At 45.4% G+C, this 21,380-nt stretch overlaps 2 protein-coding genes across 4 annotated transcripts in view; one reads left to right on the top strand and one right to left on the bottom strand.

Moving 5' to 3' along the window:
* Positions 1-450: 450 nt before the first annotated feature.
* Positions 451-14,480, bottom strand: bco1l (beta-carotene oxygenase 1, like; the record flags this gene model as incomplete). The annotated part of the gene is made up of 11 exons (XM_079734721.1): positions 451-605; positions 679-790; positions 1,904-1,998; positions 3,504-3,603; positions 5,106-5,372; positions 5,721-5,941; positions 6,332-6,479; positions 6,951-7,098; positions 7,445-7,574; positions 13,661-13,789; positions 14,417-14,480. The coding sequence occupies 11 exons, from the start codon at positions 14,478-14,480 to the stop codon at positions 451-453; spliced, it is 1,569 nt and encodes a 522-aa protein (XP_079590847.1).
* A 4,078-nt stretch (positions 14,481-18,558) lies between these two features.
* LOC307074537 (sorting nexin-9-like) overlaps positions 18,559-21,380 on the top strand; it is a 22,371-nt gene continuing 19,549 nt past the window's right edge. For all 3 annotated transcript variants that reach the window (XM_079734717.1, XM_079734718.1, XM_079734716.1), the window contains exon 1: positions 18,559-18,796. In XM_079734717.1, the coding sequence (XP_079590843.1) occupies positions 18,785-18,796 (12 nt within the window). In that variant the 5' untranslated portion in view covers positions 18,559-18,784. The remainder of the gene's footprint in view (positions 18,797-21,380) is intronic.

Here is a 21,380-nt window from a genome sequence, read left to right as displayed (position 1 = left end):
AGTTTAATCAGCTTTAATCTTTTAAAACTGTCAAGAAAACAACACATGAAAGTTGATTTTTCTTTATTTTCATGTCGGTTTATATAATATTCTCAATTCTCAATCACATTGGTCCTATGTGTATAGTTTAAAAAACACACACACACATACACACTCATTCCTTTGAGAAACACATAACTAACTTATTTCTGTAAAAGTACCACTAACGCAAACAGTCATCTCTGTGTTGAAATGTTGATGTGATCCTGTGGTATCAAGGTATATCTATAATACAAGTACATATATATATACAGTTTATATAGATAAATATATATATAATATATATAGATATCTATATAATACATAGATATCTATATATAATATATATTGATATCTATGTATTATATAGATATTATATATAATATATATAGATATCCTGTATGACAGCGCCCCCGGTGGCAGCTTGCGGCGCTACGGGCCGGCGGGGATGAAGAGGCCGTGGAGGTCGATGTGGACGCGGGCGTCGACTGCCGCCCGGCCGACCTCCTTCCAGGTGTGGGCGTCCAGGACCAGCAGGAAGGGGGAGAGGGCAGGGTCCGTGGAGACCACGCAGGACAGCACCACCCCTGGAGAGAGAGAGAGGGTCAGCCAGGCTCCTTCCTGTTTCCTGTCGGCTCGGGGACCCCCATTGGTTCTTACCGTCGTCCTCGACGACGGCGTCCGGCGAGGCCACAAACACGGGCTCCGACGGGAAGCAGTTGGCCTCCTCCCACTCCAGGTGAGTCCCGGTCTCCAGGTCCACCTTGGCCAGCTGGATGGGAACCACAGAGAGCTCACCTAGAACCTCTACCCTCTAACCCTAACCTCATACAGCCTCTAACCTCTAACCCTAACCCTAACCTCTAACCCTAACCTTAACCCTAACCCTAACCTCATACAGCCTCTAACCTCTAACCCTAACCCTAACCTCTAACCCTAACCTTAACCCTAACCTCATACAGCCTCTAACCTCTAACCCTAACCCTAACCTCTAACCCTAACCTTAACCCTAACCCTAACCTCATACAGCCTCTAACCTCTAACCCTAACCCTGACCCTTACCTCATACAGCCTCTAACCTCTAACCCCTAACCCTAACCTCATACAGCCTCTAACCTCTAACCCTAACCCTAACCTCATACAGCCTCTAACCTCTAACCCTAACCCTAACCTCTAACCCTAACCTTAACCCTAACCCTAACCTCATACAGCCTCTAACCTCTAACCCTAACCCTAACCTCTAACCCTAACCTTAACCCTAACCCTAACCTCATACAGCCTCTAACCTCTAACCCTAACCCTGACCCTTACCTCATACAGCCTCTAACCTCTAACCCCTAACCCTAACCTCATACAGCCTCTAACCTCTAACCCTAACCCTAACCTCAAACAGCCTCTAACCTCTAACCTCTCTAGCCTCTAAACCTCTGATCTCATTCAGCCTCTAACCTCTGATCTCATTCAGTCTCTAACCTCTGATCTCATACATCCTCTAGCCTCTAACCTCTGATCTCATACAGACTCTAACCTCTAACCTCTCTAGCCTCTAACCTCTGATCTCATACAGCCTCTAACCTCTAACCTCTCTAGCCTCTAAACCTCTGATCTCATACAGGCTCTAACCTCTGATCTCATGCAGCCTCTTACCTCATACAGCCTCCAACCTCTCTAGCCTCTAACCTCTCTAGCCTCTAGCCTCTTACCTCTGATCTCATACAGCCTCTAACCTCTAATCTCTCTAGCCTCTAACCTCTGATCCCATAAAGCCTCTCACCTCTCTAGCCTCTTAATCTCATTCAGCCTCTAACCTCTTCCCTCATATAGCCTCTAACCTCTCTAGCCTTTAACCTCTGATCTCATACAGCCTCTAAACCTCGGTCCTCACCTTGTTGGGGTGGGGAGACCATTCCATCCTGGAGCCGTAGAAGTAGCGATATTTTTTCCCATTGAACTTGTAGTTGATAGCTGGCAGCTCCAAACCTGGATGGGTTTAATAACATGTAAATAACATGATGTGTCATGTAACATGTTAGTCTCATTCTAAAACAGTTTATAACCTAAAATCTCTAGGGCTGAAAAGATAAAAATTGATTGAGCGAACATTTAGAAAATCGAATTTTTAATAATCTATAAAGAGTTTACGTAGTTAATCGAGAATAAATATCAAGTGTTAGCTGCTGAATGTTGCAGTTCAACTCAAATATCTGGTTCAAGGAGCTTTATTTAATAGGGTTGTTTTCAATCTATTTGGACTCTGGTAACCTGGGATGACATCTTCTTAATCATAGAGTCTCCGGTCTCTGTTCTCACCATGTAACAGTGTCTCTTGTCTCTAATATCACCCTGTTACAGAGTCTCTGGTCTCTTTTCTGGTCTCACCATGGAACAGAACCTCTGGCCTCTATTCTGGTCTCACCTTGGAACAGGACCTCTGGTCTCTATTTTGATCTCTTATCTGGTCTCACCTTGGAACAGGACCTCTGGTCTCTAATCTGGTCTCACTTTGGAACAGGACCTCTGATCACTAATCTGGTCTCTAATCTTGTCTCACCTTGGAACAGGACCTCTGGTCTCTAATCTGATCTCTTATCTGGTCTCACCTTGGAACAGGACCTCTGATCTCTAATCTGGTCTCACCTTGGAACAGGACCTCTGATGGCTAATCTGATCTCTTATCTGGTCTCACCTTGGAACAGGACCTCTGGTCTCTAATCTGGTCTCACCTTGGAACAGGACCTCTGGTCTCTAATTTGGTCTCACCTTGGAACAGGACCTCTGGTCTCTTATCTGATCTCTAATCTGGTCTCACCTTGGAACAGGACCTCTGATCTCTAATCTGATCTCTTATCTGGTCTCACCTTGGAACATGACCTCTGATCTCTAATCTGGTCTCACCTTGGAACAGGACCTCTGATCTCTAATCTGGTCTCACCTTGGAACAGGACCTCTGGTCTCTAATCTGATCTCTTATCTGGTCTCACCTTGGAACAGGACCTCTGGTCTCTTATCTGGTCTCACCTTGGAATAGGACCTCTGATCTCTAATCTGGCCTCACCTTGGAACAGGACCTCTGGTCTCTTATCTGGTCTCACCTTGGAACAGGACCTCTGGTCTCTAATCTGGTCTCACCTTGGAACAGGACCTCTGGTCTCTAATCTGATCTCTTATCTGGTCTCACCTCGAAACAGGACCTCTGATCTCTAATCTGGTCTCACCTTGGAACAGGACCTCTGGTCTCTAATCTGATCTCTAATATGGTCTCACCTTGGAACAGGACCTCTGGTCTCTAATCTGATCTCTAATCTGGTCTCACCTTGGAACAGGACCTCTGGTCTCTAATCTGATCTCTAATCTGGTCTCACCTTGGAACAAGTCCTCTGGTCTCTAATCTGATCTCTAATCTGGTCTCACTGTGGAACAGGACCTCTGATCTCTAATCTGGTCTCACCTTGGAACAGGACCTCTGGTCTCTTATCTGGTCTCACCTTGGAACAGGACCTCTGGAGTGCAGAACACCGAGCCGTCCTTCTGGAGGCGGGCCTCCGCTCGGCTGTCCGTCACGAGGTTGGTTCCCGTGGCAACGTCCTGTGAACCAGGTGACAACCTTTCATTAAGGTTTCTGTGATATCGTATGCATATGGCGTTTTATTAGTAGTGGTAATAGTTTACGTATAGTAGTAATAGTTAGGTAGTAGTAGTAATAGGTTAGGTAGTAGTAATAGTTTAGTTAGTAGTAGTAATAGATTAGTTAGTAGTAGTAATAGTTTAGGAAGTAGTAGTAATAGTTTAGCTAGTAGTAGTAATAGTTTAGTTAGTAGTAGTAATAGTTAAGGTAGTAGTAGTAATAGTTAAGGTAGTAGTAATAGTTAAGTTAGTAGTAGTAATAGTTTAGTTAGTAGTAGTAATAGTTTAGTTAGTACTAGTAATAGTTTAGGTAGTAGTAATAGTTAAGTTAGTAGTAGTAATAGTTTAGTTAGTACTAGTAATAGTTTAGGTAATAGTAGTAATAGTTTAGGTAGTAGTAATAGTTTAGTTAGTAGTAGTAATGTTTAGTTAGTAGTAGTTATAGTTTAGGTAGTAGTAATAGGTTAGGTAGTAGTAGTTATAGTTAGGTAGCAGTAGTAATAGTTCAGGTAGTAGTAGTAATAGGTTAGGGAGGAGTAATAGTTAGGTAGCAGTAGTTGATTGACAGAACATTTAGAAAATTGAATTTTTGATACTCTATAAAGAGTTTACGTAGTTAATCGAGAATAAATATCAAGTGTTAGCTGCTGAATGTTGCAGTTCAACTCAAATATCTGGTTCAAGGAGCTTTATTTAATAGGGTTGTTTTCAATATATTTGGACTCTGGTAACCTGGGATGACATCTTCTTAATCATAGAGTCTCCGGTCTCTGTTCTCGCCATGTAACAGTGTCTCTTGTCTCTAATATCACCCTGTTACAGAGTCTCTGGTCTCTTTTCTGGTCTCACAATGGAACAGAACCTCTGGCCTCTAATCTGGTCTCACCTTGGAACAAGACCTCTGGTCTCTAATCTGGTCTCCCCGTGGAACAGGACCTCTGGTTTCTATTCTGATCTCTTATCTGGTCTCACCTTGGAACAGGACCTCTGGTCTCTTATCTGGTCTCACCTTGGAACAGGACCTCTGGTCTCCAATCTGATCTCTTATCTGGTCTCACCTTGGAACAGGACCTCTGGTCTCTAATCTGGTCTCACCTTGGAACAGGACCTCTGGTCTCTAAGATGGTCTCACCTTGGAACAGGACCTCTTTTCTCTTTTCTGATCTCTAATCTGGTCTCACCTTGGAACAGGACCTCTGATCTCTAATCTGATCTCTTATCTGGTCTCACCTTGGAACAGGACCTCTGGTCTCTAAGCTGGTCTCACCTTGGAACAGGACCTCTGGTCTCTTATCTGATCTCTAATCTGGTCTCACCTTGGAACAGGACCTCTGATCTCTAATCTGATCTCTTATCTGGTCTCACCTTGGAACAGGACCTCTGATCTCTAATCTGGTCTCACCTTGGAACAGGACCTCTGGTCTCTATTGCCAACTAATAGTTTCTTTGGCACTAGCCGGTACCTGGTCCACGCTGAGCGGCAGCAGGAACCTCTTGCAGATGGGCGGGGAGAAGCCCTGGTTGGTTTTCACGTAGTCGGGGGTGTCCTGCCTCAGGTTGTCCAGGTAAAACATCTGGTACAGGTTGCTGTCGCTGTAGCTGATCAGGTCCACCACCACGACCCCGCCCTCCTCATACGCGTTGATGTGGTGGAACACCACCATGGCGTCGCCATAGTAACGCGTCGCCACCTCCTTCCCAGTGTGCCTGTCGATCAGGTGAAAGACCGTCTGACAGGTGGAGAGAGAGACAGGTCCTTACTATACTGCAGATCCTAGTCATACACACCCCTCACTAGACAATCATGACCTGTCTCTCTCTCCACCTGTCTGACAGACGACCATGACCTGTCTCTCTCTCCACCCGTCTGACAAATGACATGACCTGTCTCTCTCTCTCCACCCGTCTGACAGACGACCGTGACCTGTCCCTCTCTCCCATCCGACTGTGGAGTGAGAGACAGGTCTCCTCTCAGGAGACACTGGCCTGTGGAGAGAGAGACAGGTCTCCTCTCTGGAGACAGTGGAGATAGAGACAGGTCGCCTCCTCGAGACAGTGGAGAGAGAGACAGGTCTCACCTGGTCGTCCGGGTGGAACTTGAGGCAGCTGCCCCAATTGGCGCCCCTGAAGTAGGCGGAGGCCAGCTGGGGGATGTGCAGCTTAAAGGGCTGCTCCACGAACACCAGGTAGCGGCCGGTCATCCCGAAGCTGTGGAAGTACCCCGGGGCCAGGTTGGAGCGGCAGGGGATGGAGCACACCTTCTGCAGCTGCTCCAGGGGCGGCCGTCTCCGCGCCGCCTCTGGAGCAGAGGGGGAGATCATCACAGTACATAGGGGAGATCATCACAGTACATAGGGGAGATCATCACAGTACATAGGGGGAGATCATCACAGTACATAGGGGAGATCATCACAGTACATAGGGGGAGATCATCACAGTACATAGGGGGAGATCATCACAGTACATAGGGGGAGATCATCACAGTACATAGGGGGAGATCATCACAGTACATAGGGGAGATCATCACAGTACATAGGGGGAGATCATCACAGTACATAGGGGAGATCATCACAGTACATAGGGGGAGATCATCACAGTACATAGGGGGAGATCATCACAGTACATAGGGGAGATCATCACAGTACATAAGGGGGGTGTGTAGTTCTGGAGAGGGTTTGGGCTGACCTACCGGTGGTCTGTGCGGGGACCTTGAAGATGACGTATCGGGGAGTGGTCCAGCCCAGGATGGCGGTCCCCATGTTGTAGGTGTTCCCCTCGTCGTCATAGTGGGGGTGGGCCGTCGCCAGGTTCAGAGCAATGTGGTCCCTGTAGTTAGTCTGGATTACATGCAAACTCAGTCACACCTGTTCTAGTCACACTAGAATGCATCTGTATCACATGTTCTCTCACTCAAACTGGAATATGGATCAGAAATAGTCCCTCTAGTTCTGTTCTGTCCACACCAGAACTGGATCAGGAGTCACTCTACTTCTGTTCACACCAGACCTGGATCAGGAGTCACTCTACTTCTGTTCTGTCCACACTAGGACCTGGATCAGGAGTCACTCTAGTTCTATTCACACTAGACCTGGATCAGAAGTCACTCTAGTTCTATTCACACTAGACCTGGATCAGAAGTCACTCTAGTTCTATTCACACTAGACCTGGATCAGAAGTCACTCTAGTTCTATTCACACTAGACCTGGATCAGGAGTCACTCTAGTTCTATTCACACTAGACCTGGATCAGGAGTCACTCTACTTCTATTCACACTAGGAACTGGATGGGGGGGGGCGTCTAGGTGTTACCCTGCCCAGCGTGTCCAGGGTGGCAGGGTCAATCTGGTTGATGTAGTTGACCTCGGAGGCGGCGTAGTACTGGTCCCCGTAGCGGATCAGGTTGATCAGGTTGTTGTCCGTGAAGTCCGGGATGGCGTTACGCAGGTGGGTGAAGGCCCTGGGGTCAGAGGTCAGGGGTCAGGGGTCAGAGGTCAGGGGGAGCTCCCCCTGGTCGGAGGTCAGGGGGAGCTCTGGTTTGGGTGCTGTGTGTGGGAGTGTGTGTGTCTTTGTGTGTGCATGTGTTTGTGTGTGTGTGTGTGTATCTGCATGTGTGTGTGTGTCTGTTTGTCTGTGTGTGTATGTGTGTGTGTGTGTGTGTGTGTGTGTGTGTGTGTGTGTGTGTGTGCATTTGTGTGTGCGTGTGTGAGTTTGTGTGTGCATCTGCGTGTGTGTGTGTGTGTGTGTGTGTGTGTGTGTGTGTGTGTGTGTGTGTGTGTGTGTGTGTGTATGTGGGCGGGGTTTACCTAGAGAAAATGTTCTTACAAGGGTCAGGGTAGATCATGGTTCCAAACTCTGACACAACGATACGATTGGCCGCTGTGTTCCTCTTGTGAGTTTCACTCTTCAGAAACTTGCTCCTGTAGACCACTTCACCTGCAGAACCAGAACCATCAGGATCAGACCTGACCTGTCGAACCAGAACCATTGGGATCAGACCTGACCTGTAGAACCAGAACCATCAGGATCAGACCTGACCTGTAGAACCAGACCCATCAGGACCAGACCTGACCTGTAGAACCAGAACCAGACCCATCAGGATCAGACCTGACCTGTAGAACCAGACCCATCAGGACCAGCCCTGACCTATGGAACCAGAACCAGACCCATCAGGATCAGACCTGACCTGTAGAACCAGAACCATCGGGATCAGACCTGACCTGTAGAATCAGAACCATCGGGATCAGACCTGACCTGTAGAACCAGAACCATCAAGATCAGACCTGACCTGTAGAACCAGACCCATCAGGATCAGACCTGACCTGTAGAACCAGAACCATCAAGATCAGATCTGACCTGTAGAACCAGACCCATCGGGATCAGACCTGACCTGTAGAACCAGAACCAGACCCATCAGGATCAGACCTGACCTGTAGAACTAGACCCATCAGGATCAGACCTGACCTGTAGAACCAGAACCATCAGGATCAGACCTAACCTGTAGAACCAGACCCATCAAGATCAGACCTGACCTGTAAAACCAGAACCATCGGGATCAGACCTGACCTGTAGAACCAGACCCATCGGGATCAGACCTGACCTGTAGAACCAGAACCAGACCCATCAGGATCAGACCTGACCTGTAGAACCAGACCCATCAGGATCAGACCTAACCTGTAGAACAAGAACCAGAACCATCAGGATCAGACCTGACCTGTAGAACCAGACCCATCAGGATCAGACCTGACCTGTAGAACCAGAACCATCAGGATCAGACCTAACCTGTAGAACCAGACCCATCAGGATCAGACCTGACCTTTAGAACCAGAACCAGACCCGTCAGAATCAGACCTGACCTGTAGAACCAGACCCATCAGGATCAGATCTAACCTGTAGAACCAGACCCATCAGGATCAGACCTGACCTGTAGAACCAGACCCATTGGAGTCAGACCTGACCTGTAGAACCAGACCCATCAGGATCAGACCTAACCTGTAGAACAAGAACCAGAACCATCAGGATCAGACCTGACCTGTAGAACCAGACCCATCAGGATCAGACCTGACCTGTAGAACCAGAACCATCAGGATCAGACCTAACCTGTAGAACCAGACCCATCAGGATCAGACCTGACCTGTAGAACCAGAACCAGACCCGTCAGAATCAGACCTGACCTGTAGAACCAGACCCATCAGGATCAGATCTTACCTGTAGAACCAGACCCATCAGGATCAGACCTGACCTGTAGAACAAGACACATCAGGATCAGACCTGACCTGTAGAACCAGACCCATCAGGATCAGACCTAACCTGTAGAACCAGACCCATCAGGATCAGACCTTACTTGTAGAACAGTTACATTACATTTTGTCTTTAAGAAGATCGTCTCATATCTAGCTGTGGTGAGTGTTGAAGCTAAGAATTATAGTGTTTGGCATTGCAATTGGTTGTACTAACTTTAACCCTAGTACCTGCAGTGTTGTTTTTTGCTGTGTTGTTGTTGATAGTAAGGTCGTTGAGTGTAGTTTCGGTCACAAGGTGTGAACAATAGGCTTGATTGACTGGGCGGAGCTAAGGCTGCCTGAGCTACCATGTGCATTGAAAGGCTGAGTGTTAGTAGCGTCAGGACCCAGCAAACGAAGACCCGGGAAACAAAGACCAAGGGAGTCTCTCTGTGGGAGTCCCTCGAGGAAGACCTTAGAGGCCACGGTATAGTAGCTATGTGTCGTACTTCAATTATCGTTAGAATCTCTACTCATAGACGACGCCGCAATAGATCCTCTGCTCGGTGTTGCACCCCATCCAATCTATGCCATTTACCCTACCTCGCCATCACTGACCTTGAAGTGATGGGAGGACTCTGGAATTGCCAGTCAGCGGTCAAAAAGGCAGACTCTATTTCGGCCTACGCGTCCCTCAATACCCTCCATTTCCTGGCCCTGACAGAGACCTGGATCACTCCAGAGAACTCTGCCACTCCTGCTGCCCTTTCCACTATTTACTCTTTCTCACACACCCCTAGACCTTCGGGGTGAGGAGGAGGGACCGGACTCCTCATCTCTCCGATGTGGACCTATCAGGTCCTTCCATTAGAACACTTGGCCAGATCTGCATTTGAACTCCACGCTGTCACTGTCACCCTTCCTATTATTCTCTTCATGGTGGTAATCTACCGGCCCCCTGGTCCCCTTCGTGACTTCTATGACGAAATGGATGCCCTTCTCAGCTGCTCTCCTGAAAATGGCACACCACTCGTTATACTTGGCGACTTTAACATCCTGCCAGAGAAGTTGCACTCACCTGAATTAACCAACTTTTTTGCCACCTTTGACTTAACACTATCCCCTTCTCCTCCCACACACAGGGCAGGGAACCAGCTTGACCTGATATTCACAAGGTCCTGTGGCACCTCTGCTCTCTCTGTTACCCTACTCCCCGTGTCTGACCATCATTTTGTTGCCTTTTCTCTCCCCTTAAAGTCCTCTCCCCCCCTCCTTTCTAGTCCCCACATTGTCACCCCCCGCCGCAACCTCAAAACTCTCTCTCCCTCTACGTTTGCCTCAACTGTTCTGTCTTTACTACCTTCTATTGAACAATTCTCTCAACTATCCACAGAGGAATCCTCTGACACTCTGCTATCCTCCCTCTCCTCCTCTTTGGACTCGCTCTGTCCCTTCCACTCCAGACCGGCACGATCTTCACCCCCCCCTCCTTGGCTGTCTGAATTTCTGCGGACCCATAGAGCAGAGTTGCGGGCAGCTGAGAGGAAATGGAAGAAATCAGACTGTCCTAATGATCTATCTCACTATCTCCTTCTTCTCTCAGGTTTCACCTCCACTGTGTCAACAGCCAAATCTGCCTTCTACCGGACCAAAATTAACTCCTCTGCCTCAAACCCCAGGAAACTGTTTTCCTTGTTCTCTTCCCTCCTCAACCCTCCCTCCCCTCCTCCTCCTTCCTGCCTAACTGCTGATGACTTTGTTACCTACTTTACCCAGAAAGTAAAGGACATTAGCTCCTCTTTTATGACTGCCACCATCCTCCCTCCCCCGACCCCCACCTCTGTCTTTACCCAATTCATCCCTCTCACCTCAGACGAGGTCAACAGAATTATAACATCTAACCATGCCACCACCTGCCCCCTTGACACTATCCCTTCCTCCCTCCTCCAGGCTGTGTCAAACGACATCCTGCCATTTCTAACCACACTTATTAACTCCTCCCTCACTTCTGGCATTGTTCCAACGTCTTTCAAGACTGCCAGAATAAAGCCTCTCCTCAAAAAACCAACGCTTGATACCACTGACATCCAGAATTACAGACCGGTATCTCTTCTTTCATTCCTCTCTAAAACATTGGAACGTGCCGTCGCTAACCAACTGTCCTCGTATCTCTCATCTAGCAACCTGCTTGACCCTCACCAGTCAGTCTTCAAAAAAGCACACTCCACTGAGACGGCTCTCCTCACGGTGACTGAGTCTGTCCGTGCGGCCAGAGCCTCGTCCCTCTCATCGGTTCTCATTCTCCTTGACTTGTCTGCAGCATTTGACACTGTGAACCACCAGATCCTCCTCGCCACTCTCGCCGAGCTTGGCATAGCTGAATCTGCCCTTTCCTGGTTCACGTCCTACCTGATGAATCGCACTTATCAGGTAACATGGAATGGCTCCCTGTCCAAACCTTGCACGCTTGATACAGGTGTCCCTCAAGGCTCGGTACTGGGGCCTCTTCTGTTCTCCCTCTACACCAGATCTCTGGGCTCTCTAATTACATCCCACGGCTTTTCCTATCACTGCTATGCTGACGACACTCAGCTATTTCTCTCCTTTCCCTCATCTGACAAAGCCCTGATTGCAACAAGCATATCTGAATGTCTGGCAGAAGTCAGCACCTGGACAACTGCCCATCACCTGAGGCTTAACCTCAACAATACTGAGCTCCTCCTGATACCAGGGAAAGATTGCCCACACATGGACTTACTGGTCACTGTTGAGAACATCACTGTATCTCCTTCTCCAACTGCCAAAAACCTTGGTGTAGTGTTGGACAATCAGTTGTGCTGCACCGCAAACATCACTGCGGTGGCCCGATCCTGCAGATTTGCACTTTACAACATCCGCAGGATCCGGCCCTTCCTCACAAGGGAAGCAGCTCAGCTTCTAGTCCATTCACTGGTCATCTCCCGCCTCGACTACTGCAACTCGCTCCTGGCTGGACTCCCTGCCTCTGCGATTAAACCCTTGTAGCGCATCCAGAATGCGGCAGCGCGCCTCGTGTTCAACCTACCAAAGTTCTCACATGTAACCCCCCTCTTCCGAGACCTCCACTGGCTCCCTGTAATAGCTCGCATCAGATTCTAGATGATGGTACTGGCATACAAGGCAGTCGATGGAACTACCCCTGCCTACCTCCAAGCATTAGTAAAGCCACACACCCCAGCTCGATCCCTCCGCTCAAAAACCTCAGCTGGACGCCTGGCACCGCCATTGCTAAGAGCAAGCAAAGGTCGATCAGCAAAGTCACAACTTTTCTCTGTTTTGGGACCTCAGTGGTGGAACGAGCTCCCTACCGATGTCAGGACCACAGAGTTGCTCACCAGCTTCCGCAAAAGACTCAAAACTCACCTGTTCAGAGTTCATCTCGACTCTGCATAGAAACCAATGCACAGCCACCATTGAATGTTGTACGTCCTGGCACTTGTACATTGCACTTATTCAAGGTACTTAATTGTGTAGCATCTACAGTAGCTGCTATCGTTGCTTTACACAGGGAATGGGTTAGCCTAGCGATTGTAATACTTGCACTTGGTTCTATGAACATCTTTACTGTACTGACAGCGATATATTGTTTCACTTCTTATGACGAATGTACTTATTGTAACAAATGCACTTATTGTAAGTCGCTTTGGATAAAAGCGTCTGCTAAATGCCCTAAATGTAAATGTAAATGTAAATGTAGAACCAGACCCATCTGGATGAGACCTGACCTTTAGAACCAGACCCATCAGGATCAGACCTGACCTGTAGAACCAGAACCAGACCCATCAGGATCAGACCTGACCTGTAGAACCAGACCCAGCAGGATCAGACCTAACCTCTAGAACCAGAACCATCAGGATCAGACCTGACCTGTAGAACCAGAACCATCAGGATCAGATCTAACCTGTAGAACCAGAACCATCAGGATCAGACCTGATCTGTAGAACCAGACCCATCAAGATCAGACCTGACCTGTAGAACCAGAACCATCAGGATCAGACCTGACCTATGGAACCAGAACCAGACCCATCAGGATCAGACCTGACCTGTAGAACCAGACCCATCAGGACCAGACCTAACCTGTAGAACCAGACACATCAGGATCAGACCTAACCTGTAGAACCAGACCCATCAGGATCAGACCTGACCTGTAGAACCAGAACCAGACCCATCAGGATCAGACCTGACCTGTAGAACCAGAACCATCAGGATCAGACCTGACCTGTAGAACCAGAACCAGACCCATCAGGATCAGACCTGACCTGTAGAACCAGAACCAGACCCATCAGGATCAGACGTGACCTGTAGAACCAGACCCATCAGGTCCAGACCTGACCTGTAGAACCAGAACCAGACCCATCAGGATCAGACCTGACCTGTAGAACCAGAACCATCAGGATCAGACCTGACCTGTAGAACCAGAACCAGAAGTTCTCTTGTGTGTGTGTGTGTATGTGTGTGTCTGTGTGTGCGTGTGCGTGTGAGTGTGTGTGTGTGTGTGTGTGTGTGTGTGTGTGTGTGTGTGTGTGTGTGAGTCTGTGTGTGTGTGTGTGTTTGAGTGTGTATATGTGTCTGCGTGTGTGTGTGAGTATGTGTGTGTGTGCGTGTGAGTGTGTGTGTCTGTGTATGCGTGTGTGTGTGTGTGTGTGTGGGGGTGTTTGAGTGTGTGTGTGTGTGTGTGTGTGTGTGTGTGTGTGTGTGTGTGTGTGTGTGTATATGTGTCTGCGTGTGTGTGTGAGTGTGTGTGTGTATGAGTGTGTGTACCCTTGCTGAAGGTGAAGCTGTGTATCAGGGACATCCCATCAAACCAGTGGTTGTAAGAAGAGTCTCCAACAGAGAAGCAGCCCGGGCCATTCCTCAGCAGGGTGCCACTCAGCCACACGGGGAGAGCACCTGGGGAGAGAGACCTTGATATACACTACACCTGGAGAGAGAGACCTTGATATACACTACACCTGGAGAGAGACCTTGATATACTCTACACCTGGAGAGAGAGACCTTGATATACATTACACCTGGAGAGAGACCTTGATATACACTACACCTGGAGAGAGAGACCTTGATATACACTACACCTGGAGAGAGAGACCTTGATATACACTACACCTGGAGAGAGACCTTGATATACACTACACCTGGAGAGAGAGAACTTGAAATACACTACACCTGCAGAGAGACCTTGATATACACTACACCTGGAGAGAGATAGACCTTGATATACACTACACCTGCAGAGAGACCTTGATATTCTTATCTTCAGTACTCTATGTAGCTGTCTCTATGTAGCTCTAGTTATGATACTAATCTTAAAGCACTATTACTAACTCAATAGTACTAATAGGACTAATACTAATCCAACAGTACTAACAGTACTAATGGTACTAATACTAATCTAGTAGTACTAACAGTACTAATGGTATTAATACTAATCTAACAGTACTAATACTAATCTAGTAGTACTAACAGTACTAATGGTACTAATACTAATCTAATAGTACTAACAGGACTAACATTACTCACCTGTCACCTGGGCCTTCACCGGCCCCGCCGTCTCACACCCGTTCTGAGTCATGATGGCCTGCATGGTGTCTGTCTGTCTCTCTGTCCGTCTCTCTGTCCGTCTCTCCGTCTGTCTCTCTGTCCGCTCTCTGTCCGTCTCTCTGTCCGGGCGTCTCTCTGTCTGTCTCTCTGTCCGTCTCTCTGTCCGTCTCTCTGTCCGGACGTCTCTCTGTCTGTCTCTCTGTCCGTCTGTCTCTCTGTCCGGGCGTCTCTCTCTGTCCGGTCGTCTCTCTGTCCGTCTGTCTCAGGCTCGTTGCTCCTCCTCTTTTTATCTTCAGCCGTTATCAGAGGACACGCTGGAGTGTTACATCACAACACGAACACCTTTGGTCTCGCTACACAATAAGAGCCTCTAAACAATAAGAGCCTCTACACAATAAGAGCCTTACACATTAAGAGCCTTACACATTATGAGCCTTTACACATTAACAGCCTTTACACAATAAGAGCCTTACACATTAAGAGCCTTACACATTAAGAGCCTTACACATTAAGAGCCTTTACACAATAAGAGCCTTACACATTAAGAGCCTTACACATTAAGAGCCTTACACATTAAGAGCCTTACACAATAAGAGCCTTACACATTAAGAGCCTTACACATTAAGAGCCTTACACATTAAGAGCCTTACACAATAAGAGCCTTACACATTAAGAGCCTTACACATTAAGAGCCTTTACACAATAAGAGCCTTACACATTAAGAGCCTTACACATTAAGAGCCTTACACATTAAGAGCCTTACACATTAAGAGCCTTACACATTAAGAGCCTTACACAATAAGAGCCTTACACATTAAGAGCCTTACACATTAAGAGCCTTACACATTAAGAGCCTTACACAATAAGAGCCTTACACATTAAGAGCCTTTCACAATAAGAGCCTTTCAGCCTGTGGTACAGTACAGGGACAGCGGCCATAAACACGTATCAACCACACGTACACCTGGACTATCTTATCTCCCCGCTGAGGGCTGATTAGACCAGCTCTGAGACTCTGAGGACTGCAGGGCCCGGTGGGACCAGACCAGGACCCCCAAGGACCCCCAGGACCCCCAGGACCCCCCAGGACCCCCAGGATCCCCAAGGACCCCCAAGGACCCCCAGGACCCCCCAGGACCCCCAGGACCCCCAGGACCCCCAGGACCCCCAAGGACCCCCAGGACCCCCAGGACCCCCCAGGACCCCCAGGACCCCCAGGACCCCCAGGACCAGATATACTACAGTATAGGCTATATATAATAGATATATAGTAGTTATAGGCTATATATAATAGATATATAGTAGTTATAGGCTATATATAATAGATATATAGTAGATATAGGCTATATATAATAGATATATAGTAGTTATAGGCTATATATAATAGATATATAGTAGATATAGGCTATATATAATAGATATATAGTAGTTATAGGCTATATATAATAGATATATAGTAGTTATAGGCTATATATAATAGATATATAGTAGATATAGGCTATATATAATAGATATATAGTAGTTATAGGCTATATATAATAGATATATAGTAGTTATAGGCTATATATAATAGATATATAGTAGATATAGGCTATATATAATAGATATATAGTAGTTATAGGCTATATATAATAGATATATAGTAGTTATAGGCTATATATAATAGATATATAGTAGTTATAGGCTATATATAATAGATATATAGTAGATATAGGCTATATATAATAGATATATAGTAGTTATAGGCTATATATAATAGATATATAGTAGATATAGGCTATATATAATATATATATAGTAGATATAGGCTATATATAATAGATATATAGTAGATATAGGCTATATATAATAGATATATAGTAGTTATAGGCTATATATAATATATATAGTAGATACTATAGTATAGGCTATACATAATATCACTTTTGAAGGTGCTTTCTGAATCTTCAGCCGTGCTCTCCATAACATTGTGTAATAGTTGTGCTATGGCAGCCTCCTCCTATCTCTTTATACTTATTGTTTTATGATCACTTTTATTGATTTATGGTCGAGATCACGGTACAATGCTGCAGTTAAGCAGTCAGCGTGTCATACATTATCTCAGCCTTACCTTATCTCAGCCCTACCAATCTATCCCCTCTCTCCCTCACTCTCTCACTCTCTCTCTCTCTATCCCCTCTCTCTCTCTCTTTCCCTCTCTCTCTCCCCCCCCTCTCTCTCTCTCTCCCCATTCCTCTCTCTCTCTCTCTCCCCCTCTCTCTCTCTCTCTCTCTCTCTCTCTCTCTCTCTTTATCTCCCTCTCTCTCCCCCCCCCCCTCTCTCTCTCTCTCTCTCTCTCTCTCTCTCTCTCTCTTCCTCACTCTCCCTCTCAATTCAAATCAATTCATTTTGTGACACAATTCACACATTCACACCAACAGGCCACATATGTCCATGGCGATTAGAGAAGTTTCTCTCTCATCCTAGGGTGGGATCCTGAGCCCAGGGAGGCGCCCAGGTATTCGAGAAACCAATTAGAGAGGCTTCTTTCTCATCCTAGGGAGGGATCCTGAGCCCAGGGAGGCGTCCAGCTCATACAGTAAGCCATTCATCATGTGTCAATTCTAGAGATACGAGCGGTCAAGATGTTGGAGAGACCCAGACGCTCAAGGCCACAAAAACAAGAGTAACTCCCGCACATAGCCACAAGAGGTCAGCATAGAGTGCACATAGGGTATCCAGGAGGCGGGAGTTCAGCACCTTGCTTAGCCAATCAGAGCACATAACTGAGTCCACGCCTGCCCAGTATTAAAGTCACAAAACATAGCCCAGGGGCCAGAACGCTCCAGGTAACGCATCCATCAGACGCCCTACTGAGTGCATCTCCACGCGTGCCTATACAATTCCCCTCCTTTTACTTCCTTGAGACTAGACTAAACCTTTACCAAATAAAGTGAGTTAAAAGCGATCCTGATTCGAGTACCTTTTCTAAAGAACATGGCAATTTTAATTCATAAGAGCTTTATTGCCGATGTAAACCAACGTTTACATTGCCAAAGCAGGAGAGAAATTAAGCCCAATATTATAGGTCAATTACAAAAAACATAATATACAAATAAAAAAGTATAATATTAAGTACTAGCTGTGGTTTAACCTGTAGTTCCTACATGCGTGTCTCCCTCTCCCCTGGTGGGGGCGGTGTTCAGCTGAGGAGCTGTGAAATGTCCCATCGTCATCACAACGTGTAAATGAACACTTTAAACTAGTTGTATATTTGATAATAGGCAGGCTGGACGAGGGAGTTATTTTAGAAGTGCATCACACCTGAGAAACAGGCCTACTGTCAGTTCTATGTAGAGCTGCAGCTATATAAATAGATAGGTCTATAAAGAGATATAGGATACATAAAGTCCTGTATAGAGCTATTAGTATAGAAATATAACCAATGTTTGACCTAGCAATAGGACTATATAGATATAAGTAGATACAGCTGGTTGCATTTAAACTCGCTTCAACTTAAAAAAAACAAAGTAATAAGACTTAATATAATAATATTATAATTAGAGTCAAGCTTGTGGGTGCAAGTCGAAATATGGAACTGGATATTCTAGTTTATTATTTATTATTCATTAGTGAAATTAATATCCCGAGGCATGAGGTTGACTGAACCGCCTGACCACCAGGTTATAGTTTAACATGTTAACACCATCAGGGTAACATGTTTAACAGTGTTAGAACCGCCAGGATATAGTTTAACATGTTAACACCATCAGGGTAACATGTTTAACAGTGTTAGAACCGCCAGGTTATAGTTTAACATGTTAACACTATCAGGGTAACATGTTTAACAGTGTTAGAACCGCCAAGTTAACATGTTACAACCAACACATTAACATGTTTACAATGTTACAACCAACAGGTCAATAGTTTTATAATGGTAAAAGCAACAGGGTTTTCAGATTGAAACAGTTTTGATAGGTTAAAACATCCGGAGCCGACGGCGAGTGACGGGGAGAGTTGTACCCGAACACAGAGCCCGGCCGCCGGGCAGCGCCCCCTGGCTCCTCCCTCCGCTTCCGTGTCCTGCTCCACCTCCTACTCCACCTCCTGCTGCTCCCGGGACAACTCTGGGAAGAAAAGTAGAGAGTAGAGAAAACTCGGTGGAGCAGAATAAAGTACGACGGAGCCTTCAACCCGGACCTTAAGTTCAGAGAGCAGCTCCATGAGCCAACTGGTTGTACTGGCCGTGTAGATCTGTTCTGGCTGTCCTGTACTGGTTGCACTGGACTTGTACTGGTCGTGCACTGGTCTGCAAGGTGTGGATCTGTCTGCAGACGCAGTGCCTACCTTTGCAGGTGTGGAGGCACCATGGCAGCGAAGGTAAGACCGTTGTGTTTGCTCACTGATGGTATAGTACTACTAGTTTGTGTTAGACTCACTGATGACTATAGTACTAGTAAGTGTTAACAGACTCACTAATGCACTATAGTACTACTAGTTAGTGTTAGACTCACTGATGACTATAGTACTAGTAAGTGTTAACAGACTCACTGATGCACTATAGTACTACTAGTTAGTGTTAGACTCACTGATGACTGTAGTACTAGTAAGTGTTAACAGACTCACTAATGCACTATAGTACTACTAGTTAGTGTTAGACTCACTGATGGTATACTACTAGTAAGTGTTAACAGACTCACTGATGGTATAGTACTACTAGTTAGTATTAGACTCACTGGTGACTATAGTACTAGTAAGTGTTAACAGACTCACTAATGCACTATAGTACTACTAGTTAGTGTTAGACTCACTGATGACTATAGTACTAGTAAGTGTTAACAGACTCACTAATGCACTACAGTACTACTAGCTAGTGTTAGACTCACTGATGACTTTAGTACTAGTAAGTGTTAACAGACTCACTGATGGTATAGTACTACTAGTTAGTGTTAGACTCACTGATGACTATAGTACTAGTAAGTGTTAACAGACTCACTAATGTACTATAGTACTACTAGTTAGTGTTAGACTCACTGATGACTATAGTACTAGTAAGTGTTAACAGACTCACTAATGCACTATAGTACTACTAGTTAGTGTTAGACTCACTGATGGTATAGTACTAGTAATTGTTAACAGACTCACTAATGCACTATAGTACTACTAGTTAGTGTTAGACTCACTGATGGTATCGTACTACTAAGTGTTAACAGACTCACTAATGCACTATAGTACTACTAGTTAGTGTTAGACTCACTGATGACTATAGTACTAGTAAGTGTTAACAGACTCACTAATGCACTATAGTACTACTACTTAGTGTTAGACTCACTGATGACTATAGTACTAGTTATGTGTTTACACATAGACTGACTGATGCACTGTGGTACTAGTTGTTATATGTGTGCAACCACAATCACTAGTTACTAATAAACAATAGTGCTAGTTGAAAAGATAATGAAATATGACTTCATAACCTGTATATAAAGTCTAGAACTATAATAGTAACTATCTTATGGTGTAGTATATATAGTATTGGTGTAACTATATTCAGTAATACATACTATTTAATGTGGACTATATAAGTGCATATGTCATCTGACAGGATGTGTGTGTGTGTGTGTGTGTGTGTGTGTGTGTGTGTGTGAGTGAGAGACCCCAGGATGTGCAAACTTTTCCTTCTGAACTCTTTTTGTCACAGAGATAAAGAGAGAGAGAGAGAGAGAGACAGAGAGACAGAGAGGGAGAGACAGACATATTTTGCCTTAGTTTCACATTTTTAGGCCTTAAACTGATTATCTGTCTGTGTTTGTAAGTGTAACTAAGGGCGCACTCACACTAGGCCATCTGTACCGTGACCAAGTCTAGATCGATTAACACTATCTAGCTGTCAGAATGTGTAACTATCACTAGCTGTCAGAATGTGTAACTAACACTAACTAACTGTCAGAAGGTGTAACTATAACTATCTAGCTGTCAGAATGTGTAACTATCACTAACAGTCAGAACGTGCAACTAACACTAACTAACTGTCAGAATGTGTAACTAACACTAACTAACTGTCAGAATGTGTAACTACCACTATCTAGCTGTCAGAAGGTGTAACTAACACTAACTAACTGTCAGAAGGTGTAACTAACACTAACTAACTGTCGGAATGTGTAACTAACACTAACTAACTGTCGGAATGTGTAACTAACACTAAATAACTGTCAGAATGTGTAACTAACACTAACTAACTGTCAGAATGTGTAACTAACACTAACTAACTGTCAGAATGTGTAACTAACACTTACTGTCAGAATGTGTAACTGACACTAACTAACTGTCATAAGGTGTAACTAACACTAACTAACTGTCAGAATGTGTAACTAAAACTAACTGTCAGAATGTGTAACTAACACTAACTAACTGTCAGGAGGTGTAACTAACACTAACTAACTGTCAGAAGGTGTAACTAACACTAACTAACTGTCAGAAGGTGTAACTAACACTAACTAACTGTCAGAATGTGTAACTAACACTAACTATCAGAAGGTGTAACTAACACTAACTAACTGTCAGAATGTGTAACTAACACTAACTGTCAGAATGTGTAACTAACACTACCTAGCTGTCAGAAGGTGTAACTAACACTAACTAACTGTCAGAAGGTGTAACTAACACGAACTAACTGTCAGAAGGTGTAACTAACACTAACTAACTGTCACAATCTGTAACAACACTAACTAACTGTCAGAATGTGTAACTCACACTAACTAACTCTCAGAATGTGTAACTAACACTAATTAACTGTCAGAATGTGTAACTAACACTTACTGTCAGAATGTGTAACTAACAATAACTAACTGTCAGAATGTGTAACTCACACTAATTAACTCTCAGAATGTGTAACTAACACTAATTAACTGTCAGAATGTGTAACTAACACTTACTGTCAGAATGTGTAACTAACACAAACTAA

The sequence above is a fragment of the Pollachius pollachius genome (genome assembly GCF_949987615.1).
Source record: "Pollachius pollachius genome assembly, chromosome: 4".
NCBI lineage: Eukaryota > Metazoa > Chordata > Actinopteri > Gadiformes > Gadidae > Pollachius > Pollachius pollachius.
The sequence above is the reverse complement of the archived record's forward strand: the minus strand, read 5'-3'. Positions and strand labels throughout refer to the sequence as shown.